The 23,217-nt window shown below is 37.9% G+C and overlaps 2 protein-coding genes across 7 annotated transcripts in view; one reads left to right on the top strand and one right to left on the bottom strand.

Annotated features, from left to right (window-relative positions):
• The window catches only part of SLC16A4 (solute carrier family 16 member 4), a 23,252-nt gene extending 20,484 nt beyond the window's left edge, over positions 1-2,768 (top strand). For all 4 annotated transcript variants that reach the window (XM_039841147.1, XM_039841145.1, XM_039841148.1 and 1 more), the window contains one exon: positions 2,043-2,768. In XM_039841147.1, the coding sequence (XP_039697081.1) occupies positions 2,043-2,200 (158 nt within the window). In that variant the 3' untranslated portion in view covers positions 2,201-2,768. The remainder of the gene's footprint in view (positions 1-2,042) is intronic.
• Positions 1-23,217, bottom strand: part of RBM15 (RNA binding motif protein 15) — a 27,687-nt gene extending 4,470 nt beyond the window's left edge. Inside the window, exons 1-3 of one of the 3 annotated variants that reach the window (XR_005648188.1) lie at positions 19,906-23,217; positions 14,307-16,664; positions 7,826-7,983 (exon numbers count right to left, since the gene is read on the bottom strand). Coding sequence is in view for 2 of the 3 variants with exons in the window: in XM_039841143.1 (XP_039697077.1) it covers positions 16,558-16,664; positions 19,906-22,774 (2,976 nt within the window). In the remaining variant the exon portion in view is untranslated. Of the gene's footprint in view, positions 1-7,825; positions 7,984-14,306; positions 16,665-19,905 lie in introns of those variants that run through there. The other 2 variants (XM_039841143.1, XM_039841144.1) reach the window with 2 other exon arrangements.

Below are 23,217 nucleotides of genomic sequence, written 5' to 3'. Positions count from 1 at the left end.
ACTCAATTGCACATTAATATCCTACTGAATGGTAACTGGATCTTAGAATAAAAAAATAGTAATATCTCAAGTATCAAGTATAAATAAGAAAAAAGTATAAATAGGAGAAACAGACTTAAATTATTTCATTACATTTTGCATAGAAATACATGGAAACATTTCTAAAACAGCTGAGTGATTCTCTGCCCTGGTAAGACATATTAATTTTAACCTTTAATGTTTCAGAAACAACATTATGACTTTAAATGTGTGTATGTATGTGAAAAGAAAGGCTTATAAAAGCAGTTTTCTCTTAAACTGTTTTAGGCTCTCTGGGATTTATTAAAAACAACAATAACCCATTTTCACTATTTTTAGCTGCGCCCTCCTGACCTTTTAGTGGCATTATCTACCCTTGTGTCCAAGAATTTCTGGTCTTTTCCCAAAGCATTACTTCTAATACTCGTCTCATAATTCACAGGTTATGTATATACTGGTAAACTTGCTGTACTGGTAGGACTAAGGCAAGAATGACAAGGGATAAAAGGGAGTGCTGCTTTCCACACTCCCTTTCCAGAAATTTCTATAAGAGTTGAGAGATTGGGTCGTCTATTTCTTATCTATATAAAATCACAATTAACATAATACAAGGACTTGTCCTAATAGGTTTCACTCCACTCTTTTGCTTAACTCTAAGAAACATTTCATTCAGGTCACTGATCAAACAAGGAGTCAATAAGTAAAAAACCAACTTAAAGTCAGATAAATTTAAGAGGCTATAAAAATTCCATTCTCTCACTGCATTAAGAACAAGAAATATAAAGCTAATGAAACAACAAAAAAAAATCAGTCTTTATCAGAGCCATTAAGAGAACAAAGACAGGAGATAGACATACACAATCAGACACCCTCGCCCTAAAAAAAGGTATACTCTACTCTACACATCCAGTGAGAAATCATGTTCCAAGATATAAACGAAAATTAAAAGACACAATGTAAGCTCCATAAAAGCAGACATTTTCATTGATTTTGTTCATGGGTATACCCTTATTAGCCAGAACTGTGCTGGCATATAGCACCAAAATTTTTTGAATAAATGATGAGAATAACAGCTTTAATTTTTAAAGATTTTTTTTTAGAATTTTAAATATAAAAGCCATAATGTAAGTTTGCACCTACAAACATAATATGCATATAACGCTCTATCTTTACAATAATACTGAGACTGCCTTTTTCACAGGGCTGACTTTTCCAACAGCGTTTAAATACTGTTACCTTGCAAATATTCTTTGCCACACACACAGGGAAAAAAAAGCATTTCACTTAAAAGTTCTAGTATGTGCCATTAGCCAAATGATTTTCAGGACACCTACTCCCATTCTTGCTTTAAAAGAGCATTCTGATTTCAAGGCAAATTACAGTCATCATTTAACCCACTTAACAAAGTAGTCAATCCCTCTTCATATGCTCTCTCAGTATCCTGAACCTTCCCTTCATAGCCTTTATCGCTGTGTAATTTATATGGTTAATACCTAACTCCTCACTAAACTGTACAGTCTGCAAGAACAGGAACCATGTTTTGGTTCATTATTGTATCCTCAACCCCTAGCACACTGCTGGAAACCTAGTTAAGTTCTCAAATATTTGTTCACTGAAGGAAAAAAGAAAATTACTTCTCTCACTTTTTTCTTTGGAAAACAGCAGTAAATGCACAATTATTTTATTTGTAAGAACAGTGGCCTTCTAAGAATCATCATCAAATAAAGTTGTATGTGTCCCTAATTTTCTCCAACTTCCATTTAAGACTGGAGAAGAGTTCTGGGTCCACAATGACCTTTTTTCCCACAGAGTGTTAAGTCCCTAACTTAGGTGGAACTGACTTAACTTCATCAATAGAAAATAAGACAGGTAAGCAGCTTGACTAACATATTTTCTAATAGGTCACAATATAGACTGGTAAGTACAGGAGGCTCCTTGCTTTGAGGGGCAGGCAGTTAGTTCATGGCTGAGAATGACTGATGGGAAGGTTTGCTTTGCTAACAGAAATCATTCCTTCCTTCCAGGCTGGTTACACGATTATACCCAGACATACGTGGGCTCCTTCTACTTCTCTAGCACGTGCTTTCTCCTCTCTTCTGTTTCCCTTTTCTTTATACCACTGGCTGAGAGATGGAAAAAGCAGAGGCTGACCAGAAGGAAAGAGGATTGCAATCAACTGTGAGCTTAACAAAACACAAGCTAAACTAATGAGTCATTGGAAATGAAAGAAAATCTAAAAGAATAAGTTTGGAAATAAAAGCTTGAAAGAAAAGTTTCCTCATTTGTAAAATGAGGTGAACCATATAGTTTTTAAGGTTTCTTTTGTTTAGCATTGTGAAGAATGTCTAGTAGTAAGAAAGGAGCAATTTAAATTAAGCTATTTGTTAGTATTTAATCAAATAGGTTAAAATTTTAATCAGTTGAAGCAGCTACCTTAAGGATTAAATGAAAATCAGAATGTACTGTATTAATTAACCAAACTCTCAAGTGCCATGGTAATTCAGTCAGTAAAACATGTTTAGAAAACCATTTTTCTTAATTTAAAGAAGTATTAAATATAGCTTCTGGTTGATGGAACTCTGGAGTCTGAATAAATATTAAAACCTTGTTTAGTGACTGGAATGTTACATATCACCCAAAGTTTATCTTTGCTTATTGATTAGAGGTAACCTATTATTTTGTTTCTTAAATATTCTATGATAAACATGTATTGCTATGTAATAAAAAATCAGAATTGCTCAGAAAAAAAATTATTTCAAGATGATTTGAATTTTTATTCCTGCCCATCCAAACAATATTACTTTTTCATTCATTTAATTATCTAAAATATTCAAGCTAAATATCTAGATGTGTCTTCAGAACTCTGCAAGTTTTATATGAAAGTTATACAGGTAGCTTTTAATGGGAGATCCTTAAACTAATGGATGTTTCTTGAGTATGGAATAATTATGTTAATTTCACTTAGACTAAGCAATTACATGTTAATAGAGAGCCCTTTGTTATTTGGTGATTTTAAGAAGGAAAAAACCTAGAGTTCTCTGCAACACCAACCTCCTTTGGCACCTCCTTCAGAATGCTCCTTCAAGCTATTATTATTATTAATCTTTCCATCCTCTCTGCTTTAAAATAGCTATTCCCTCTAGAGAACAATCCTAAAATGAAAGCCTGGTTTTAGCTCCAAAATGCCATACTGTCTACTCTCTACATATACCTTTGTGCAAGCTTTGCTACCAAATACCATCCTAAAGACTTGTCTTTCTCCGCCAGGCAGTCTCGCTCACCTTTCACAATCTGATTCACTCAAAGGCCGTCTCCTCTGGAAATCTCCCCTACCATTAAGTCATTCTCTCATCTGGACTCCTATGTAACTTTCACCAGAATACTATATGAGCTTACATGTCAACTATTTCCAGTAGTCTATAAGATCAACCAGACGGATGATGTTTTATTCATCTCTGTATTCCCCAAGGCCCAGCATAACTCCCAGGAACTACTCTCCTCCACCCCCTGCCTCTTCCCCTTTGAGCAATAATTGTTCTCCAAAGAACCTTTACTCAGGGCAACTAGACTCTTTTTTCTTATAAAAGGAAACTGTACATTCTAAGTAGGACCAACTAAAGGACTCCAAGCTGAATTCTGATTTATGAACCTTACCTAACAGAGCAGTTCTTCATCTTACTCAATGGTAATAGTCCCTGTAAACCTGGGTAATGTGGATTAAGAAAAATCTGAATAACCCCTAGACTATAGGAAGCTGAACACTTTTATAGGCAATGTATCTACTGTAATTAACTCATGATGTTCCAGTTCATTTACCACTTTTCTTGGACATTTTAAGATGTCAATACATTTCTAAGAATCTATAATCCAGAAATATTATTGCTATCCCAGATGTATGTATATACCAGCTCAGTATACATGTATACTGAATACATATATACATACATACATACATGTATGGTTTCAAGAAAAGCTAAATAGCATACTAATTTTCTCCTTTTCCCTCAAGAAGTCCCTACAGGACAAAGAAAACAAATATTAAACTTCAGTTATACAAGCATGTGTGTTTGGAGTAGGAGGGTCATGAATAACTTTATTCCAACACCTAATTATACTAGTCACTGATGTAGGCACATTTTATATAACTTATTTAATCTTCACGAGCTTTAGGAGCAGACACTATGATGACTATTTTACACATGGAGCAACTTAAGGTCAAAGAAATTAAACACCCAGTAAGTAGTAGAGTCAATTCAAACACAAACCGACACAAAATCGTATGCTTTCTTCCCTCTCTAGATCACCCTGGTTTCTTGGCAGTACCATGAGATTATGAAGCTAATTTAATTGAAAGCAGTCATAAAAAATTTGTTCCAGCTCAAAATGGCATAAAATTTTAACATCTAGATTGAAAGAAAAAATGCAAAGTACCCAAAAACCAAAACAAACATGACTGCTAAAACGCAAGAACAACGTAGTTATTAAGATAATTAACTTTTTTTAGGTCTTCCAATATATACCAAACCTGACCAAAAAAGATAATGCCTTAGTACAGGCCACTTATAATTGCTTAATACTAAATTATTAGCTTTAATACATAAATTTATTACAAATTTACAATAAGTTGTAAGCCTTGAAATATATACAAGTACATATATTTTATTTAGTAGAGTTATGATAATTTGAATATAAAAGTTCAGTATACTTTCTTCTCAGCTAGTTACTGGGTTATATTTAAAACAACTATTAAGATACTATTTCTTGCTGTTCTTACTCTTAACAAAATGCCATACCACCATTGTTAAAGAAGGAATTTTCAATATGGATCACTAAATTCTATTTCCGATACTAAAACTCTATACTTTATAGTATTTTTAAGTTCTTCCCCATCTATTACCTCATTATCACTAAGTCAATCCTGTGAGGAAGTTCAACAGGTAGTATTACTTCTATTTTATGCATAAGGAAAAAAAGCAAATTAAGACCAAGTTATTTGCTTAAAGTTACAAAGCTAGCCCTTGACAGAGCCAATTCTGAAACCTAATTACCACTCCTCATTATATCATGGCCCTTGGCTCTTCTTCTTTAATAATTCTCTAGGAGTTGAAAATTTAATAAAAGCAACAATTATACTTAAATGGACTGAAATGATTATTTTGTGATCTTTTCAAACAATCTAGGCATATTAATATGTGATGTTATGTGTGCAAAAAATGAGCTCCTTAGTAAATGAACTTGCCTAACTATAAAATTAGCTTTTTCCATACAAGAAAAAATAAACCATGTATTAATATTTGATTTTAACTGTTTTTAAGAAAGACATAAGACAAAACTTGGGCAGTGGTTTCTCTGAACACCTCAATATAAAACCAAAGCCCAGTACTTTTTAAAAACCTTGAGTGGTTTTTCTTAAGCCAGAACCAACTCGTATGAGGCTTTATATCTACGTATTTGCCTTATTTGGCTCATCATTTGTCACAAATATCTACCCAATTGTCTGACATTTATCACCTATAGTCCTAACAGACACGCATAAATAATAAAAGAAAATAACAAAAGTCCTTGAAATCAACTTTTAAATAAACCAGTTTAAAATTCACCATAGGACAGGGGTGGAGTACTGCTATAAATATATAACTACAAATGTATATCTTTCAAGATGTGGTTAGAAACTAGCAATAACGTTTTCTGTTACTTCTGATGGTGCCATGAAAAAATTATGTAATAAAATATATATATATATTTATTTTTATTTTTTTTTAGTGATCCCCCAATTAGTCTAGTATCCACCTGGCACTATACATAATTATTACATATTACTGACTATATTACCTATGCTGTACTTCACATTCCCATGACTATTTTGTATTTCTTAATCTCTTCAACTTTTTCACCCAGTCGCTAATCCCCCTCCCATCTGGCAACCATCAGTTTGTTCTCTGTATCTATGAGTCTGTTTCTGTTTAGTGTGTTTACTTTGTTCTTTAGATTCCACATATAAGTGTCTTCCTGTCTGACTTATTTCACTTAGCATAATACCCTCTAGGTCCATCCATGTTGTTGCAAATGATTAAGATTTTTTTTTTTGGCTGAGTAATATTCCATATATTACTCAATAATATTCCACATGTACCACATCTTCTTTATCCACTCATCTATTGATGGGCACTTAAGTTGCTTCCATATTTTGGCTACTGTAAACAGTGCTGCAGTGAACATAGGGGTGCATATATCTTTTCAAATTAGTGTTTTGTATTTATTTTGAAAAGATAATGTAATAAAATATTTTAAAATAAAATAAAATTAATACCTTATTTCTATGTGAGGTAAGCTGGCATAACCTACGACCACTGAGACAAATATGACAATCATTTCTTCAAAAAAAGAACCTAATCCCTGGTACATTCTGACAGTAGCTAGCATGTTGTGACATCTCCTTCTATCTGAAATGATCAGTAACAACCTAGTAAGGCTGTTTTTAGGGATGCAGAAAATAAACTAAGATAGGATGACCAATTATCTGGGTTTGGCTGGAAACGAGGGAGCTCCTGGGACTTAGGGACTTTCAGTTTTAAAACCAGGATGAGTTGGCCACCTTTACTTTACACTAAGGAATAGAGAACACGTCTGGATGTCTGGATACTTGGTAGCATGCAGCTAAAAACTAAAGATTTTCTAACCACCTTCCCCCCAAAATCACAAATTCAATTCTATTTTCACCTCATTCAAGCCAGTAGAAACTAACAGGATATACATTAGTAGTTAAGGAAGGGAGACGTACATTTTTTAAAAGAATCTACTTTCAAGCTTTAACTGACCAGGGATTTGTGAAGTGAGATTTTAAAAAATGAATTCACTTTCCCTATTGAAGTATTTCTAACCTTCACTTCTTACACTATTTTTACAAAACTAACAATTTAAGTTGAAATAAAGCCACGATGTTCCATTCTGTGGTTGGTGTCAACCAACATTAATTAATGTTTGTTTAGCAGGGAAAAGAAAAGTCTGTAACAACATATTTAAAGAGAAATATGTCAGGACCAAGGAAATGAAACAGATACGTTTCAAAGGACAAGAGCTAATATTGTCTTCCTTTCAGTATCTCAAAGCTGGTCAGTTTAGTATATATTATTTACATATACCAACCTGTAGATCAGAAGAGTTTACCGCACTTGATTAAACAATTTCAAGCCTAAATGTCCCAGCTATGCAGCATAGTGCTCTAAAGCCATAGCAATAAGATGACTCACCAATTGGCAGGTGTCTTAGGTTCTACGAATAATGGGTATCTGCTTGAACGAGAATTATGTTTGTGCCCAACAGACGACCTCATCCTGCTTGGCTAAGAGAAGAGAGAGGCTAAAAAACTAGTCAGTAGTACAGTACTTGTTTTCTAATGGAAAGAATCAGACTTTGCTCCAAAGAAGAGACTTAAAATTCATGCAAACTTTAAAAATGACCTCAGTACATATTCTATATTCCAATTTCACTTAACACAAGCATACAACAGGATAAGAACTAAAAGGATAAAAATCAACTTTATGATCCCCAAATTAGAAACACTGAACGTGAGAATTATCATACTGAGTTCACTGCTTCAAGAAATTTGAAGTCAGAGTCACGAGAAAAATAAATCCATATTTAAACCCTCCTATTATATTTAATGACCTGATGTCAGTTTCCACTCAAGTGAAAATTAGTTCATATTTGAGTTCTAGTTCATTGATGGATATCCTCATGTGAAAACTGACACCATGCCAGTTAATAAGATATGGGTTTATAAATATGGAGTTTAAAAGAAACTTACCCTTTCCCTTTGTGCAGCTGACTTCCAACCCAGTTTCTATAGAAACAGGAGGACAAGTGCCAGTGCCAGAAGTCTGCCAATTAGAACTCATCTTTTAGTTGTTGAATAATAAAGCCATATCCCAAAGTCGGCTATAGGTTTCTGATTTTCAGTAGTTCCTAAAAAGAAACCCAGGAGGAAAAAAAGACATTTAACCAATTACTGTACTTAGAAATGCTCCCTCCTTTAAACTTGTCTATTAAAAAAAGTAGAGGAGGTAGAGCCAATACCATATATATTTTTTAAATTTTTATTAGGGATTCAGACATCTTTAAACTTAAGGACCAGCAAACAGAAGGAAAAGTGTCTTTGAAGGTTCAAAATACCTTTAAACTACTACATTAAAGAAAATAAAAAGCACTCCTGTATCACAGAAATAAAGTATTTTCAACCATCAAACCTTAAGTTCAGATAAATCCATTCATTTTGTGGAATGAATTTTCAGTACAATTTTAACACTGAAAAGGGTAAACTTCACAAATGAAACTTGTCAGGAGAAATAATGGGGATATAGGTTAAGTCTCCACTAAAAACAAAACTCTCATGTCTCAGGAGGAATCTATAAATCATAAATGAATCTTAGAAAAGTCTTCTAGAGATGCTGACATTGCTGTGCTTGACGAAAAATCCCTTCAAAACACATATGCCAATTTAAAAATTTAAAAACTGTGGGATATGAGAATAATCTTGCTGTAGTTTTTCATTTGCTATCAACATGGTTGCTTGGTGAATGTATTTTAGAATTTTATAATAAAAACAAACATTAAAAATATCATCCCTGTATCTAAATTGATATATTGCAACTTGGAGCTAATTTAAAGCTAATTTAAAATATTGTCACTGTGAACTTTTAAGATGAATATAAAATAATTCTTCATTCTTATTGCTATGTGAGGAAAATCAGTTTATGAAGTTATTATCATACAATTAAAAAACAAAGGCAATTAGGCCTCAATCATCCATATCCATTCTTCTATAGAAAGCTCTAAATCTAGGTATACCAAATTTTCTAAATTTGGGGGCACCTATCAGCAAACACAGTGTCTCAAATATCCTCATCTTGTATCTCTAGAAAAATGTGTTCTATCTAACAATGAAAAGAGTGGACTACAACAGAGTAGGGAGGAGAGAAAAAAATATAAGCACAACAAAATAATCAAGAACCAACCAACTAGGATAGGCAATAGTAACTACCCTCACCCCCATCTTGGTGGCAGAGACCTCTGGTCATTTTCTGGTCACCAGAAACTCACTATGTAAGAACTCTTGTTCCTACTACTCTTGTTAAAAATGTTTTTTAAATGCTTTAAAGGAAATGTCATTGACTAATACACAAATCTGAGAATCTTATTCATAAGGGATAAGATTCTAATCATCTATTTCTTTCCATACAGAATATTTATGTATCCACATCTAAAGCAGTGCTTCTCAAACTTTAAAGTACATAGAAATCACCAGGGGATCTCAGTCCATTCAATAGGTCTGGGGTGGGGCCCTGAAAGTCTATATTTCTAACAAGCTTTCGAGTGATACTAATGCCGCTGGCCTGAGGACCACATTTTCAACACCAAGGATTCTAGAAGACTAAGCAATACACTTAACCCAAATTATACTCCGAAAGTTTTTGGTTTTGATTTTCAAATAGTTCTTAAGAGGTTGATGTTGTGTTTATTTATGAATATGTATGTTTAAGTTTTGTCCCTAGAGCAGCGATTCTCACCCCAGGCTATACAGTAGAATCACCTGGGGCACTGAAAACAAAACAAAAACAATACTGAAAACTTGGCAAGAGTCGCACTTGACCTGGATCAATTTAAAGGAATCTCTGAGAGAGTCCCAGCTAAAAAGTTGCTCAGGGGTGACATGGTGTAGCCAGGGTTGAGACCTCTGCTATAGAATACAGAAAATTTCTAATTAAGGAGTCCGGTTTACTGAAGTGTTTCTGAACATAAAGAATATACACAAACTAGATGCTTATCTTGGGAGTGAGGTAAAACTATTGTTAATTTCTATATGCTGAAATACAAGTTTTATGGAACATCAATTTTCTCAAGATGCCTTAAAATATGTAATAAAAATTATATATGTATATAGCACCTCAGTGTGTTAATTTTGCCTATAATAATAGTTCTGCTCTGGACACAGAAGTAATAACGTGCATATCCATAAAATTAAGTCCTTTTCCTGGGTAAAAGGAAATCTGTTGGTCACCTGACAAAGGTCAGATACCAAGTCACCACTTAAATATGGTTTAAACACATGTATCTAGGTTTGCATAGGATGATAGCCACTCCACAGAAAGACCGTCCTAACTGATTTTCAATAAGCAAGTTTGGTTTGATACCACTAGAGAAATTGTAAGTTATGAAAGCATGGTCAGCGTATTAGAGCGGAGACCAAATATGACAGTGGAAACTGTCAGGACAGTCTGTTAAAAGCAGAGAATAAGAAATGACATGCGGAGAAAATGAGGTACTGGAATGTGGCTTTGAAACCTCAGGGTGGCCAACAATTCTGAAGAAGAAATAAAATCTCTATTATGTTATTTAAATAAGGAACACTGCTGATCTCTGAAGAACATACTGAATCTTACAGGAATCTGAAATGCTAATTTATCTTTGAAGGAAATAGGATCTTTGATTTGTAAATAAATGGTGAAAGATTTCCTATTCTGAATTACTTATACTATGTTTGTCTTCGATTAATGTAGCTAATTAATTAATTCTTCAAATATTTGGGTACCTATTATATATCAGGCATTATTCTAGATCTTGGGTATAACTGAAGGACATAAGAAGGAAATGAGTTAACTTTCCTGAAACAGGTAGTAAAATCTTGATCAAATCACATTACTTCCCCTGCTTAAAACCTTCAATGGCTTTTCATTGCATTCAGAATTTAGAATACAATCCAAACTCTTTATCCTTGGCAACAAGGTCCTAACTCATAGTTTACTAATTCCTTCTCGCATCAGAATGTAAGCTCCATGAGAAGAGAAACTTGTCTGTTTTATTCACCAATATGCTCCCAAGGTCTAGAATAATGCCTGGTATACAATAGGTACCTAAATATTTAAAGAATTAGCTAGTCTATTAGTAACCTAGTTAGAAGGTAGTAGATAGGTGGTGGTTCGTTCATGGAAAACAACTTACATGTGTACATACATATATACACACTTAATCCTAGAATCACTTTCAATTTTAAGTTAGACCACAGTCATGTTATTTTTAGATTAATATCTGAAAATGCAAGGATATCTCAGTTCCTGGCTGTGTAGCCAAGTCACAAAACTTTTCTGGCATCCCTCTAGCGTTTCATAAACTGAAAACTGGCCCTTCTTCACAGACTTTTATAAGGCAAAATTAAATACTAAGCTACATTAAATTCCTTGGAGAAATAATTACATGACTAAAAAATATTAGTTAAGTGACACTTAAGTGATAAATTCCATGGCATTTGTAGTTTCATTCTGCTTGTCTCTTCAACAGCTTTGAATGTGTCTTCTGGAGGCTCTTCCTCTCAGCTTGAGACAGAACACTACTCTGGCTCCCCCACCATCTTCCTTTCCCATGTCTTAAATATGACATGACTCCAAGTACACACTTCAGCAACCTACTCTCTGTGGGCCAGTGTTGCTCAACATGTGGCCACCGACAGAATACATCAGAATTTACCTGGGGAGCTTGTAAAAGAACAAAGACTCCTGGGCCATAGCCCTAACAAATCCTAGAAAGTCTGGGGTTGGAGCCAAGGGCCTGTTTCCCAAGAACTAAAATGTTGATACACCCTATAATGTGGAATCTACTGCCCAGAAAGTTTCTCAAGTTTGCAGCTTTAATCCCATCCAGCCTCCAGACAAGTGAGGCATGACAGTAGTGACCAAAAGCCCTAGCCAGAACAAAGGCCTGGTGAGAATTCTGACTCAGGCACTAGCTAACAGATTAAGGTCTGTGGTGAGACTTACATGAGACAATATGTACACAGGTCTTGGCAGAATGTTTTGGCCTGAAGGGGCTATTTAATAAATTATTGCTATTACTAGTATTGTCGCCTTATATCAACATGCCTCAACAAATGAGGATTATGCATCCTCATTTCCCACCTTCCTCAGACTGGCTTGTTCTTCAGGATTCCATTTTTGTTGAGCCATTTTACTAGTTTTCCAGACTTTGGCCTGCATCTTTTCCATCGATTAACAAGCTGCTAGATTATTATTCGGGCTTGTTTGCCTGACATCTCAACCCCAACCTCCCTCCTCCATTACACATCCTCTCCAACTAACAGATTATTTTGTAAAGCCTTTCTTGACCATCCTAGCTTAAAGTAACCTATTCATATACGCACTCATATACCCATTCATCTGTAACAATTCATTAGCAAATCAAATCAAATATTGGCCTGTGACATCTATCCTATAGTTGTCTTAAACCAAACTTTTCCCCTGATACATAACTATTTACCTGTTTATATTTAGTCTCCCTAGTTAGAGTACAAGCTGCTGACAGGGGCAGAGACTATTTGATATTATCTGCTATATGCTCAGCACCTTCTTAATATACAACCAACATTCAAATGATTATACAGAAACCCTACCTTCAAGTTCAACATTACAGAATTCAGGTAGAAACATGTTAAGTCATTTTACAAGGTCAAAATCTCTTCTTGGTTGTTAAGAACAATGTTGTCTGAGGTTTAAAAGAATTTTGTTATTCAATAAACTCCTCTGCTAACAATTTAAAATTAGGTTATAATTCAAGTTAAGTAAAAGGCTCTTTTAACCAGGGAAATTTAAAGAGAGTGAACTGGGATATAAAGGTGGTGATTAGATAAGCCATCGTCAGATATCCTATTGCAAAAAGAAAAATAGATATTGTACAAGGCAAAGCACTAAATTTACTGCCTCAGGTAAATGGCTTGTAAAAAACAGTGTATTTAAGCTACAGAAGTGGCAATTTATAAAATCTAGGTTGTTTTTCCAAAATCAAGATAATCTCTATTTTCAATTTTAATACTCACAGCCAGTCTTTCAAAATGAGCACAAGTCAATTCAGAGGTGTTCATGTATTTCCTTTAAAGTAGAACCCTAAATTTAGATCATTTAAAAGACACTAAGAAAGCACACAAATAATTCAAAAGGGCAGTTTCTAATTTATAAAACCAGAACTCTAGATCTAATAGTCAACCCAATTAGTAATTTTTCCTTCATGGTGTAGCTGGAAATAATTTAATGAGTAGTTTCAAAAAATTGTCATACTGTGTACCTTTTCATTTTGCATATGGTTTCATGTACAAATAAACGGACTGTTGCAATATTTTCTGCTTATTCTGAGATGAAGCCTGAGATCTTAGAAAGACACCGAATATGCACAAATATGTAGAGTGTAACATAATCTTTCTCAAATTGCTATAGCGATTTAAAATATGTTTACTAATTGGAAAAATTACTTAATGGGCTTTCAGTGTGAATAAGCCAGAGAGAGAAAACACCTTGGAAATGGACATTCTCAACAGGTATAAGACATTTAAAGACATTCAGCAAAACTTTAGATGGCAGCCAACTCATAAGCAGATATGACACACTGAGAACCTAAAAAAAAAAAAAAAACCCAAAAACCACTGTACTTCACTTTTCCCCTTTGGAAAGGGATGAAAAACAAAAATTTCACGAAAAAGAAAAATCCTATTAAAAAATTTCGACCCCATTTAAAATAAAGCAAAGAAACCTAAGTTGTGTATAAGTTTTTATAAACTAAAAACTATACTAAGCTGCCAAAGCCTCGAATTTGATTAATGGGGGTAGGGGGGCTGGAAGGGCTCAGAAGGCTTATAGGACAAAACGGAAATGAAAATGATGGTTAAGAGCAAAGACTAGACTTTTCTCAACATTGCCTATTCATTTCCTCAAGTTGTAGCTGGCTAATTTTACAATCTCCTTGTGGGACAAGGGTAAAAAACCAACCATTTTGGCTACATCATTCTTAGTCTAGTTAGTACACGGTTTTTTTTTTTGTTATATACTATAATATTGTTAACTTGGAAGTTTAGAAATCAGTGTTTGTAATGAGCACCATTTTTACAGCAGTAAATTCTTCCAGCACCATTAAATCACCACTAAGGGTAAAGGTCACATTTAATGGAAAATGTCAAAATTTTAAAGGACATCAAGGCTTTATGTCCCAAATCCATAGCCAGGATTTTAATACTTTGGCTTCACATTAAAAGAACGTTTTCAAAGGTTAAAATCAATTTTAAAAAATAGAAATATCAAATAGAACAAAAGTTCTGGCCTGGAATTTTATAAATACAACAAACACTTCTGTGAAGGGAGTTAGCCAGTAGCGGCAGCAGAGCACCTAAAGACTTCCAGAGACAAATGCCCCAAACATTAAAAGCCCTCACCCTATTAATTATAATGCATTTTGACCTCTAAAAACCCTCTTACCTGTTTACAAGAGTTTATACAGCTGTTTGCCACCGGAACACCACCTTGCAGAGTAAAACCGTGGCATCCTTTGTTGATAATCACCTGTTGCCTAAGTAATCATCATCCCGCATGGAGACAGACAGCACTAGAGCTCTTCCATCCGAGGTTAAAATTCAAAACAAGCCCAACAAGCCTGCATTTCAAGGTGGTCTTCGTCTGCAACTAGTTAAGTTTAAAACTGTCAAAAAACAATGGTGTCTGAAGCCACTGGTGCAGCACTGCTGGCTTCCTCTTGAACTCCAGCGTTGTCACTGTGCACCGAAGTCTCCTGCTGCAAACAGGGGAGTTGTTCTCCTGTACTGGGAACAGCTTCCAAAGCTCAGGAGCCCCTGTGCAGGATAATGCAGGAACTAAAGGCAAACACTTTTTCCTCTTTAAGGATGCCTCCATTTTTTTTCCTCACAATCTGTACTACCAACCGAGGTGACTGGGCCTGAGTGTGCGTTCGTACCTATGAAACCGTCACGGTGCATGCACATCCAAGGCATGTGGAACCACAGGTCAAATATGGCACAGATACCAAGTAACGGTTCTAATTACAAACGCTAGCTCTCAGGAACTCTTCATCCATTCAGAACTAAACCCATCACTGCATAAATCTGGTAAGAAGCCCCTGGAGATGGAGGAGCTCCTCAAATGTGTCAGGAAAGGCTTTATTAACATCATCATCATCATCATCATCATTAACATTTAAAAAGCAAACGGAGCATTCTCCTTCTTTTGGCAATTTGGTGCAAATGTTAAGTGCAAGATAAAGCAACTGCAAACTTTTCTTCAAATTAAAAATGAAACTAAGGCCAAACGTGATGGGTGAACAAAATAAATCAAAACTTAAATTTCAGCAACTCCGGCTCTTCAAACCAGCAAAGCCCCCGACTCGTGCACTGTGGTGAGGCTTAACGGTGCTTGCCCCGGCTTCTTGCGTGCCAGCAAACAGCACCATTTCCTCATCAAGTTGAGGACCGAGAAGCAAAAGATCCCCTTCACTGCAAACAAAGGGGTCACAGTAACACTAGTGATCCTTCAGAATTGACACACCGCGATAGTCAAAATGATGGTCTCCCTGCTTCTTGCTCAAGACATACAAGATCTGAGCAGCAGCAAGTAACCCCTCAGCTGCAAACAAAGGGGTCAAAGGTTTGCCGTCAATTCACTTCCAGGCAGAAAAACATTTTCCTCAAAAGAAACAATTTATTTAGAATAAAACAAAAGCAGCTCAACTGTGAGCGCACGTTTGAGTGACAGCTACTTTTAAGCTGTGTGAGCCATAAAAAGGGTTTTTCTTTACTTTTCCAGAAATCTTGTGTACACAGCACAAAGCAAGAGGTCATTTTTTTTCCACTTAAAACACCGGCATTGGCATCACAATAGCAGATACACAACTTTAAGCTGCCATTTTAGTAAAATGCACAAATATTAAACAGATTAGCTTTCTTCCATCAAGAGGCCCATGTAAACTCCACATAAGCCACAACTTCTCTTCAAAAAGGTCCATTAGAGCTTTGAATTCCGTATCTTCATCCGCTGTTCACCAGTTTTGCTTGCAAGGGGGGAAAAAAAGGTTATTCAGTACAAATGTTTACAATATTAAAAATATATATATTTCCCCTATGCCATTATAGATGAACATAACATTAACAAGACCTTCCTGGATAGTCCACCTTGACTTCAAAAAGCACCAATAATACCCACTGGCACAAACCTTGAAATGAATTTACTGTATGAACAAATAACAAGTAGAACAACAGGGTGGATTTTTTTAAAGACTGCAATTAAGTGAAGATTACAGGGCTGAAAACACCCTTTATACTCATGTAACTGAGTAAAATATGTTGGAAAATTTTCAGAAAAAAGCAAGTTTATCATCAACCTATAATCAATATATTCTATGTATAACTTAAAAAAATGAAACTGTAAAAAGATGAAGTTTAGTCAAACTTTTGCCCCCTCTATTTTCATTCTGAAATTTACATGGAGCAATACAGAACTGCTCCTTTACTGTAGAAAGGGGTCAAGATATAAAGCCATTTAAAAATCCACCTTCATCTGTGTTTCCAAAGACAGCTATTATTTTCTTTTAAGAAAAACATTCATACAAACAATTGCTAAACAGCCAAAGAACACTTTAGGGCTTTTACTTTCAATGATGTTTAAATCACACATAGAAAACTCTTCATTAAGCTAGACAGTTCACTGTGGTTACCTGCAATCATTTTCTCCCCTTAGGAATATCACTATAACCAGATGTTAACAAGGTCAGCTCCACTTCTCTTCTCTTCTTTTTCTCATACCGAACTCCTACCTCAAAACCATGCACTGTGGCAGAGACAGAAAAAAAAATGTCCAGAAATTCTCTCCAAAGATTTTTTTTCACATGAAAGGTCACACAAACCCTCTTCTCAAGAGGATTTCCTAATTCTGTTAACTACAGAGTTTTGGGTGAATGGGCCCTATATGGACCCAAACCAATTCAAGCTATACCTGCATAATGAGCAGCAACTTCACTGTCTAAAAGAAAGTGAATTTAAAATTTTTTTGAAAAATAGCACTGTCAGTAAAAACCTGCTCATAAAATAGTTTTTAAATAAACTTAAACAGTGTTTGACTCTGAAAGCAACAAACGCACACCTTACTTTGACTACTGTATCGCAAATAATCTAATTAAGAAGGGCCACAATATATTACCTTCAAAATGTGACAAAAGCTTATACCAGCCAGATGGACATTTTAAGATGTAATTCTTAAAGGGAAAACTCTATGTTCAGTTAACAGTCAAAGTATACATCTTAAACCAGGAATTTAAATTTTTGTGTGGAAAATTATAAGAATCCCAGTTACAACCAACATTTAAAAGCTGGATAGGAGCTGAATGCTTAATTTTCCATAAGCTTTTAAGTTATGATCTAAGTCTTAATTAGCTTGATGTTTTTCACCAGTAATACTTAATAAATCATTAAATGATATCATGAAGAAATTGTCTTTCCATTCATTTGAACTGAGTTCCAGAAACATCAACTAAACAAGCTTTTTTTAAGAAAAAAAATTGGTTGTTACAAAGAACACCTAATGCTGAGATTATGAAATTGTGACTACTGAGAACTGGAACCAGACAATGTTGGACTTTTGCTTTCTTTCCATTCTGAAGGTTTAGATAGTTTACCAGTATTATAAACCTGCACAACAGAATGGGCAACACAAATAAGAGATTCACCTAAATGATGGCACTCTGTAAGCACCAAACTAAACATAATTAGTTATTTATAATACATACATTTAGAAATGGTATCGAGCCACTGTTTCATAAACACTGAAGCACGAATTTCCCAAATCTAACAAAAGCTGCAATGTCAGATAAAGATTCAAAGATGGAGCAAAAACCACAGTACTCTTCAGTAAGCTGTCACATCAACTTAAGGGAAAAAAAGAGAAAAGAAAAAGGGAAAAACCCCACACTTTGGATTATCATAAAATTAGATGTCATGGACTTCACTCTCTAAAAGAGCAAAATCATTTGTCCAGCCATCTTATCAAATATATTCAAAAGTTAATGGTTAGTGAGATTTAAACTGGAAAAATGTATCTAGCCAAACTGTACTTTGACCCCACGTATGCACGGACTGCACACTTACATTAGTTTCTGAACAGGTGCCTACTCCATATTAGCATGCCAAATGCAGCCTATTAAAAACAAAAACACCAAGTCTTAACTGTAGGATTTCAGATATTTTCCCTACAGGCAAACCAAGAGCCTTTGTGCTCATAGCCTAGTACCCTCCTTCTCTCCAAATAGCTTAGTTTTTCCAGTTTAAAAAAAAAAAATAATAACACACACGCACAAAAACCGCCAAACCTAAAAAGAAAATTTCTGAATGCATAGTGAAAATCAAAAAAGATGACACAGCAGTGATGAAGCTTTCATGCTGACATGCATTAGACACCTGTCATAATGGAAAATAAAAAATTATATGACATTTCCCTGGGTTATTATTGGTGCTATTTTAAAACTATCAGCTTTGATAACAGAAAGAAAACAGTTGGGTTCTGCCAGGCTTTCAATAAGTCACTTTCATAGAATAGAAACACGACCATGATCCAAAAGGTCTTAAAGTTTCCAATCATAATAAAATATCAAGGACCTTAAAGTCCTCAGTATATAAATCAAGGGGGTGGAGGGAGAGAAATTTACTTCCTAATGACCTGCGAAACTAGGGGCAGGGGCAGTGGGATCGATGGAAAGAAAAAAAAAAATTATCAATTGCTGTTCAGCAGGAAAAGCCTTTGTTAAGACTCAGAAGTTGATATAATCTTGAGTTTTGAAAAAAACCATGAGACTGGGTTAAATTATTTTGAATTAATTCCAGATGTCTGGGAAAATAAGACAATAAAAAAGGGTTTTCGTACACTGACATTTCAATTCTCTGTGATTGGACACCAATAAAAATATTAAACACAAGATTTCAAAGATATTCCATTTTCAATAATGTAATGTCATCACTGTTAAACATGAAAATAAAAATACAAGCAAAATTTAAAAAGAGCACGTCAAAGGCATTTCACGATGACTAAAAAATTCTGCAATCCAGGTATGGCTGATTAATGCCCACTGAAACAAAAGATGACTTATGAGCCTGCAGACAACTCTTCTTTCTATTATTGAAATCACGAATCACTGAGTGGATACAAAAACTTATCTTTGATGAAAAACACTTAAATTCTGAAATATGCACAATTAGAACTGTACCTGCTTTACTTCTCTGAAAAAGTCAGTAAAAACACCACCACACACTCATAACTGACCAACGAATTCTGATTTTCAAAGCACCTACTCATTCCTTGCATACTAGTGTAAGCATAAGACACATATGGTTTGTAACATATTCCTTCCTCAATTTTTACTGAACAGTTACAGCTACAAACCAAAAGTGCATATATGAGATACAGAACTCTAGAACTAATGATAAAAATGGGTATGTTAAAGCAAACTCTCTGGGAATAAACTGTATTTTTAAGAGAAATACTCAAATACCTGATTAAAATAATTACATTACTATACAATTTGCCAGCTTATACTTTTGAGATCCCTGATCAAATTTTTTCAGCCATACAAATAACATTTCTGGTACAGGAATTATTTACTTACATACTAATCAAGCCATATTTAGGTGTATATTACCATCTTTATACAGTCAGTGGGCTCTTTTCTCCAAATTCTGACTTTCCAAAATTTTGGTTTTGTAACTTTGAGGATTTTTTAAGCTAAAAGTTAAAAAAGAAAAACACTGAAAGAGGAGAAAAGTTACTCTTAAGAGTGGGAACTCCTAATTAAAGTAAATCCATCCGCCTACTGCCTTCAGGGCAACCTTTTCACTTAAAACAGCTAAACTGTCCTGACATCTATTTTAAAGAGGTCTATAAAAATATAAAAAAGAAAAAAAGCTACAACTAAACAACTAATTAAGAAGAAAATTTCATCTGATGCTGTATCCCATTATACATCACAAAACAGAAACCATGGCAAAGTAGTAAATACAAGTTACACATGGACTTTAGGACGCACCACGGACAATGATCATGACCAGGTAATCTTCTTCAGATTTGGCCAGTGCCTTGGCAGGAGAATCCAGGAACTGCTGGGAGAACTCACAGGGTGGGAAGGCATGAAGGACCCCGGTGTTTTCCTTGTCTTTGTTGCCCCCCACAGGGAGGCTGATCACCCCAGCGGCCTGCTTTTGCTTTAAATAGGACACCAGGTTCCTAAGTGGCCTCTGAGTAGAGGTGGCAGTGTCTGATGTTGCAGAGGAAGAAGAGGATCTGCTGTCGGAACTTCCAGGCACAGCCAGAAGAATGGCATAACCATTGGGCCCTGCCACTTTGATACGTCGAGTTACTTCATCCAACTTGGGCTGGTCCAAACGAAGACGCTGAGTGATCTTGAGCTGGGCCACTTTGCCTCCAGTCGAGCCCTCCACTAGAAGACTGCTAGCCACTTGGAGGTCGCCCTGCAACAGATGCATGTTGGAAGGAAAGTTGCTGTTCTTCAACAGAAGCATGCCCTGCCAGGCCAAACAGAGCTTGGGAGAGGCTGCGGCTGCAGGGGCTGTCCCACCATCCTGTTTCTGGGACGGGGACTTCAGCTTCGATGAAGCAGTGCTGGTGCTGGCTGCACTCCCATCAGACCGGTCTTCTTTTTTCAGAGGGCTTTTTCCCTCAGTAGGAGCAGCTGTCCGGTGCTTCCTATCGCGTTCAGCTGATGCAGAGTTTTTGCGGTCTCGCTTGTCACCCTGGCTCTTCTCCAAACTACCCCGTCTGTCTCTGATTGGGGAGGGCCTTTCCAAGAGAAGAAGACGAGAAGATCGATCATTGTCACTGTTGTAGCGATCCCGGCTACTGCTCAAGTCTGGACTGCGGTCGGGAGAAGGAGCACAGTGACGTTTCCGAGGACGGTCACTCTCAGGGGACCTATCCAGATGCCGTCCCCCACTCTCCTCAGGCAGCCTTCGCTTCCTAGGCTGGTCTCTGCTGCTGGGCAGATCTCGCTCACCTCTGTCCCGGTCCAAGGACCAGCCATCCCGCCTGCGATCCAGGCTATCCAGTGGCTCATAAGCAGGCACAGCAGTAGCTGCAGTCCGAGTGCTGCGTTCCCGGACTGGAGGCGGTGGTGGCACCCAATCGGAGTCAGTATAAAGGTCCCTATCACGGTCTCTGTATAGTAAGGGTGGTGTCCTATCCCGAGCACCCCTCAAAGGGTCAGGTGCCCGATGTCCAAAAGCATCTGTCACCAATTCATAATGAGTTAAGGGCAGAGGCTGCAGATACTGCTGCTGGTAACGATGTTCTGTGTCTGCAAAGTCTACTCTAAGGCGACGATCTGGGCCACCAAGTGGAAAGCCCCGCATGTGGGTCCAGGCAGCATGAGCTGCATCCAGGCTTTCATACTGGATATATGCCCAACTATCACCTTTGCGGTAGTCGATGGTGCGTATGGTGCCAAATCGGTCAAACTCTCGTGCGAGGGCAGCAAGAGGCACCCAGGGTCCCAGGCCACCCACCCAGAGGCGGGTGGTGGGGGTAGCTTTACCATAACCAATTTTAATAGGATTCCGAATTATAATTTTGCCAGACATTGCTAGTTTGGCCCGGTGAGACATATCCAGGTTCTCAAACTTGAGAAAGCCATAGGTACTGGTCTGGCCTCGAGAAGGCCTCTTGATGTCTACTTCTGTAATGACTCCAAAGCGATCAAAAGCCCTTCTTAGATCACTCTCTGTCACAGTGATGTCTAGGTTGCCCAAGAAAAGCGTCCGGTTAGCGCGCTGATCATCCTCCGGTGAGATCTCATCCACTTCTCTGAAAGGAGCAGCACCTGCTCCAGCTCCCACCCTTGGCTCAAGACTGTATGCTGGGCGCACTCTCTCATAAAACGGGTAGTCTCGCTCTCTCTCCAAGTCTCGGGGCAATGGTGGCGGAGGTGGAGGGGGCAGGCGGCCAAGAGCCAACTGCTGCAATCGGTAGTCTCTGTATCCCAAGGCTGCGCCACCAGGGGAAAGTGATCTCTGGCCTCCACCACCTCCTCCAGGGGGGTGCCGGTGACCCCCTACAGAGGCCCCGACCACGCTGGATGACGGAGGATAATTATCTTTGTCTAAAGGGGAGCGGCTGCGGCGCCGGCTCACATACACAGCTTCTATCTTCAGAGGCCGGTCATAGAGCACAAGGCGGCCTCTGGCATGCTTGGCCGCCCGCGCGTCCTCCGCCCGCCGGAAGTTCACAAACGCTACGCGCTCATCCCCGCTGCCAGAACCCGAGAGATGACTGATTTTGACACTTACATCACCGAAGCGTTTGAACTCGTGAAACAGTCCGTCCTCCACCGCTTCGTCACTCAGCTGGGACCCCAACTCGCTTATCTTCAGTGTCTTGTACTCCCCGCCGTCCCCGCCGCCAGGAGCTGAGGAGGCGGCCCCAGAGGAACGTGACTCCCCGCCTCCACCCCGGGAGCTGCTGCGCGACTCGCCCCCGCCCGAAGAATTTTTAGTGCTTGGGGAACTGTAACTATGCAAGCGGCTACTGGAGCTGCCCCCACCAGTGTCATACTCGCGGCTACCACCTCGGCTGCTGGACTTGTCCAGATGAAGGCTCCGCCGCGACCCGCCGCCGCTGTCGGTCTTTCCGCTGCTGCTCCCATTGCTGCCACCAGAGCCCCCTAACTTCTTGCTCCGCTCCCCGCGGGAAGTCGAATCCTCACCACCACGAGAGCGTTTGGGTTTGACTGGGGAGCGCTCTTTTCCCTTCATTGTTGCGGGTCGTCGGAGGTCGTCTCCGCGGAGCTGACTAACCCGCCGCCCCGCGCTCGTTTCACACAGCGGAACCGCATGCCGCCATCTTGGACTCCGCCGCGGCAAAGGATCCCGCCCCTCAGGCCTCATTGGTCAAGTAGCTCTAGTCTTCTACAGTCTCATTGGGGAAACTACTTGTCTGTCTTTACATCTCCCCGCGCTCCGGGAAGGCGCCCGCCGCACCACTGTTATTGGGTTCCCAACGCCTTAGTCGGAGTCCCTCATTGGTTATAGTCGTTGTCCATCTTAACGGTTCCTCGCGCCAGGCTTTAGCTCCGCCCCTCGCGCTCTATCGTCACCAGACCCAAAGTCTGGAGGCGTTGATTGGACAAAAAGTGTGCCCTGTAACGGTACTTCTTGCGCGGTGAAAGCAATGAGCCCACCTTCTCGTCCCTTTCATTGGTTTATGACCCCGTCCTTTAACCCATTATTTGGGAAGTCGGGCAGTCCGGTCTGGCGTTTTTCTCTTGAGAGGCCGCCTCACAGCAATCTCGCGAGAGAGAGCGCTCCCTCTTTCGACCCCTTCTTTCAAC

The sequence above is a fragment of the Pteropus medius genome, unplaced genomic scaffold (assembly GCF_902729225.1).
Source record: "Pteropus medius unplaced genomic scaffold, Ma_sr-lr_union100, whole genome shotgun sequence".
In the NCBI taxonomy this organism is placed as follows: Eukaryota; Metazoa; Chordata; class Mammalia; order Chiroptera; family Pteropodidae; genus Pteropus; species Pteropus medius.
The sequence above is the reverse complement of the archived record's forward strand: the minus strand, read 5'-3'. Positions and strand labels throughout refer to the sequence as shown.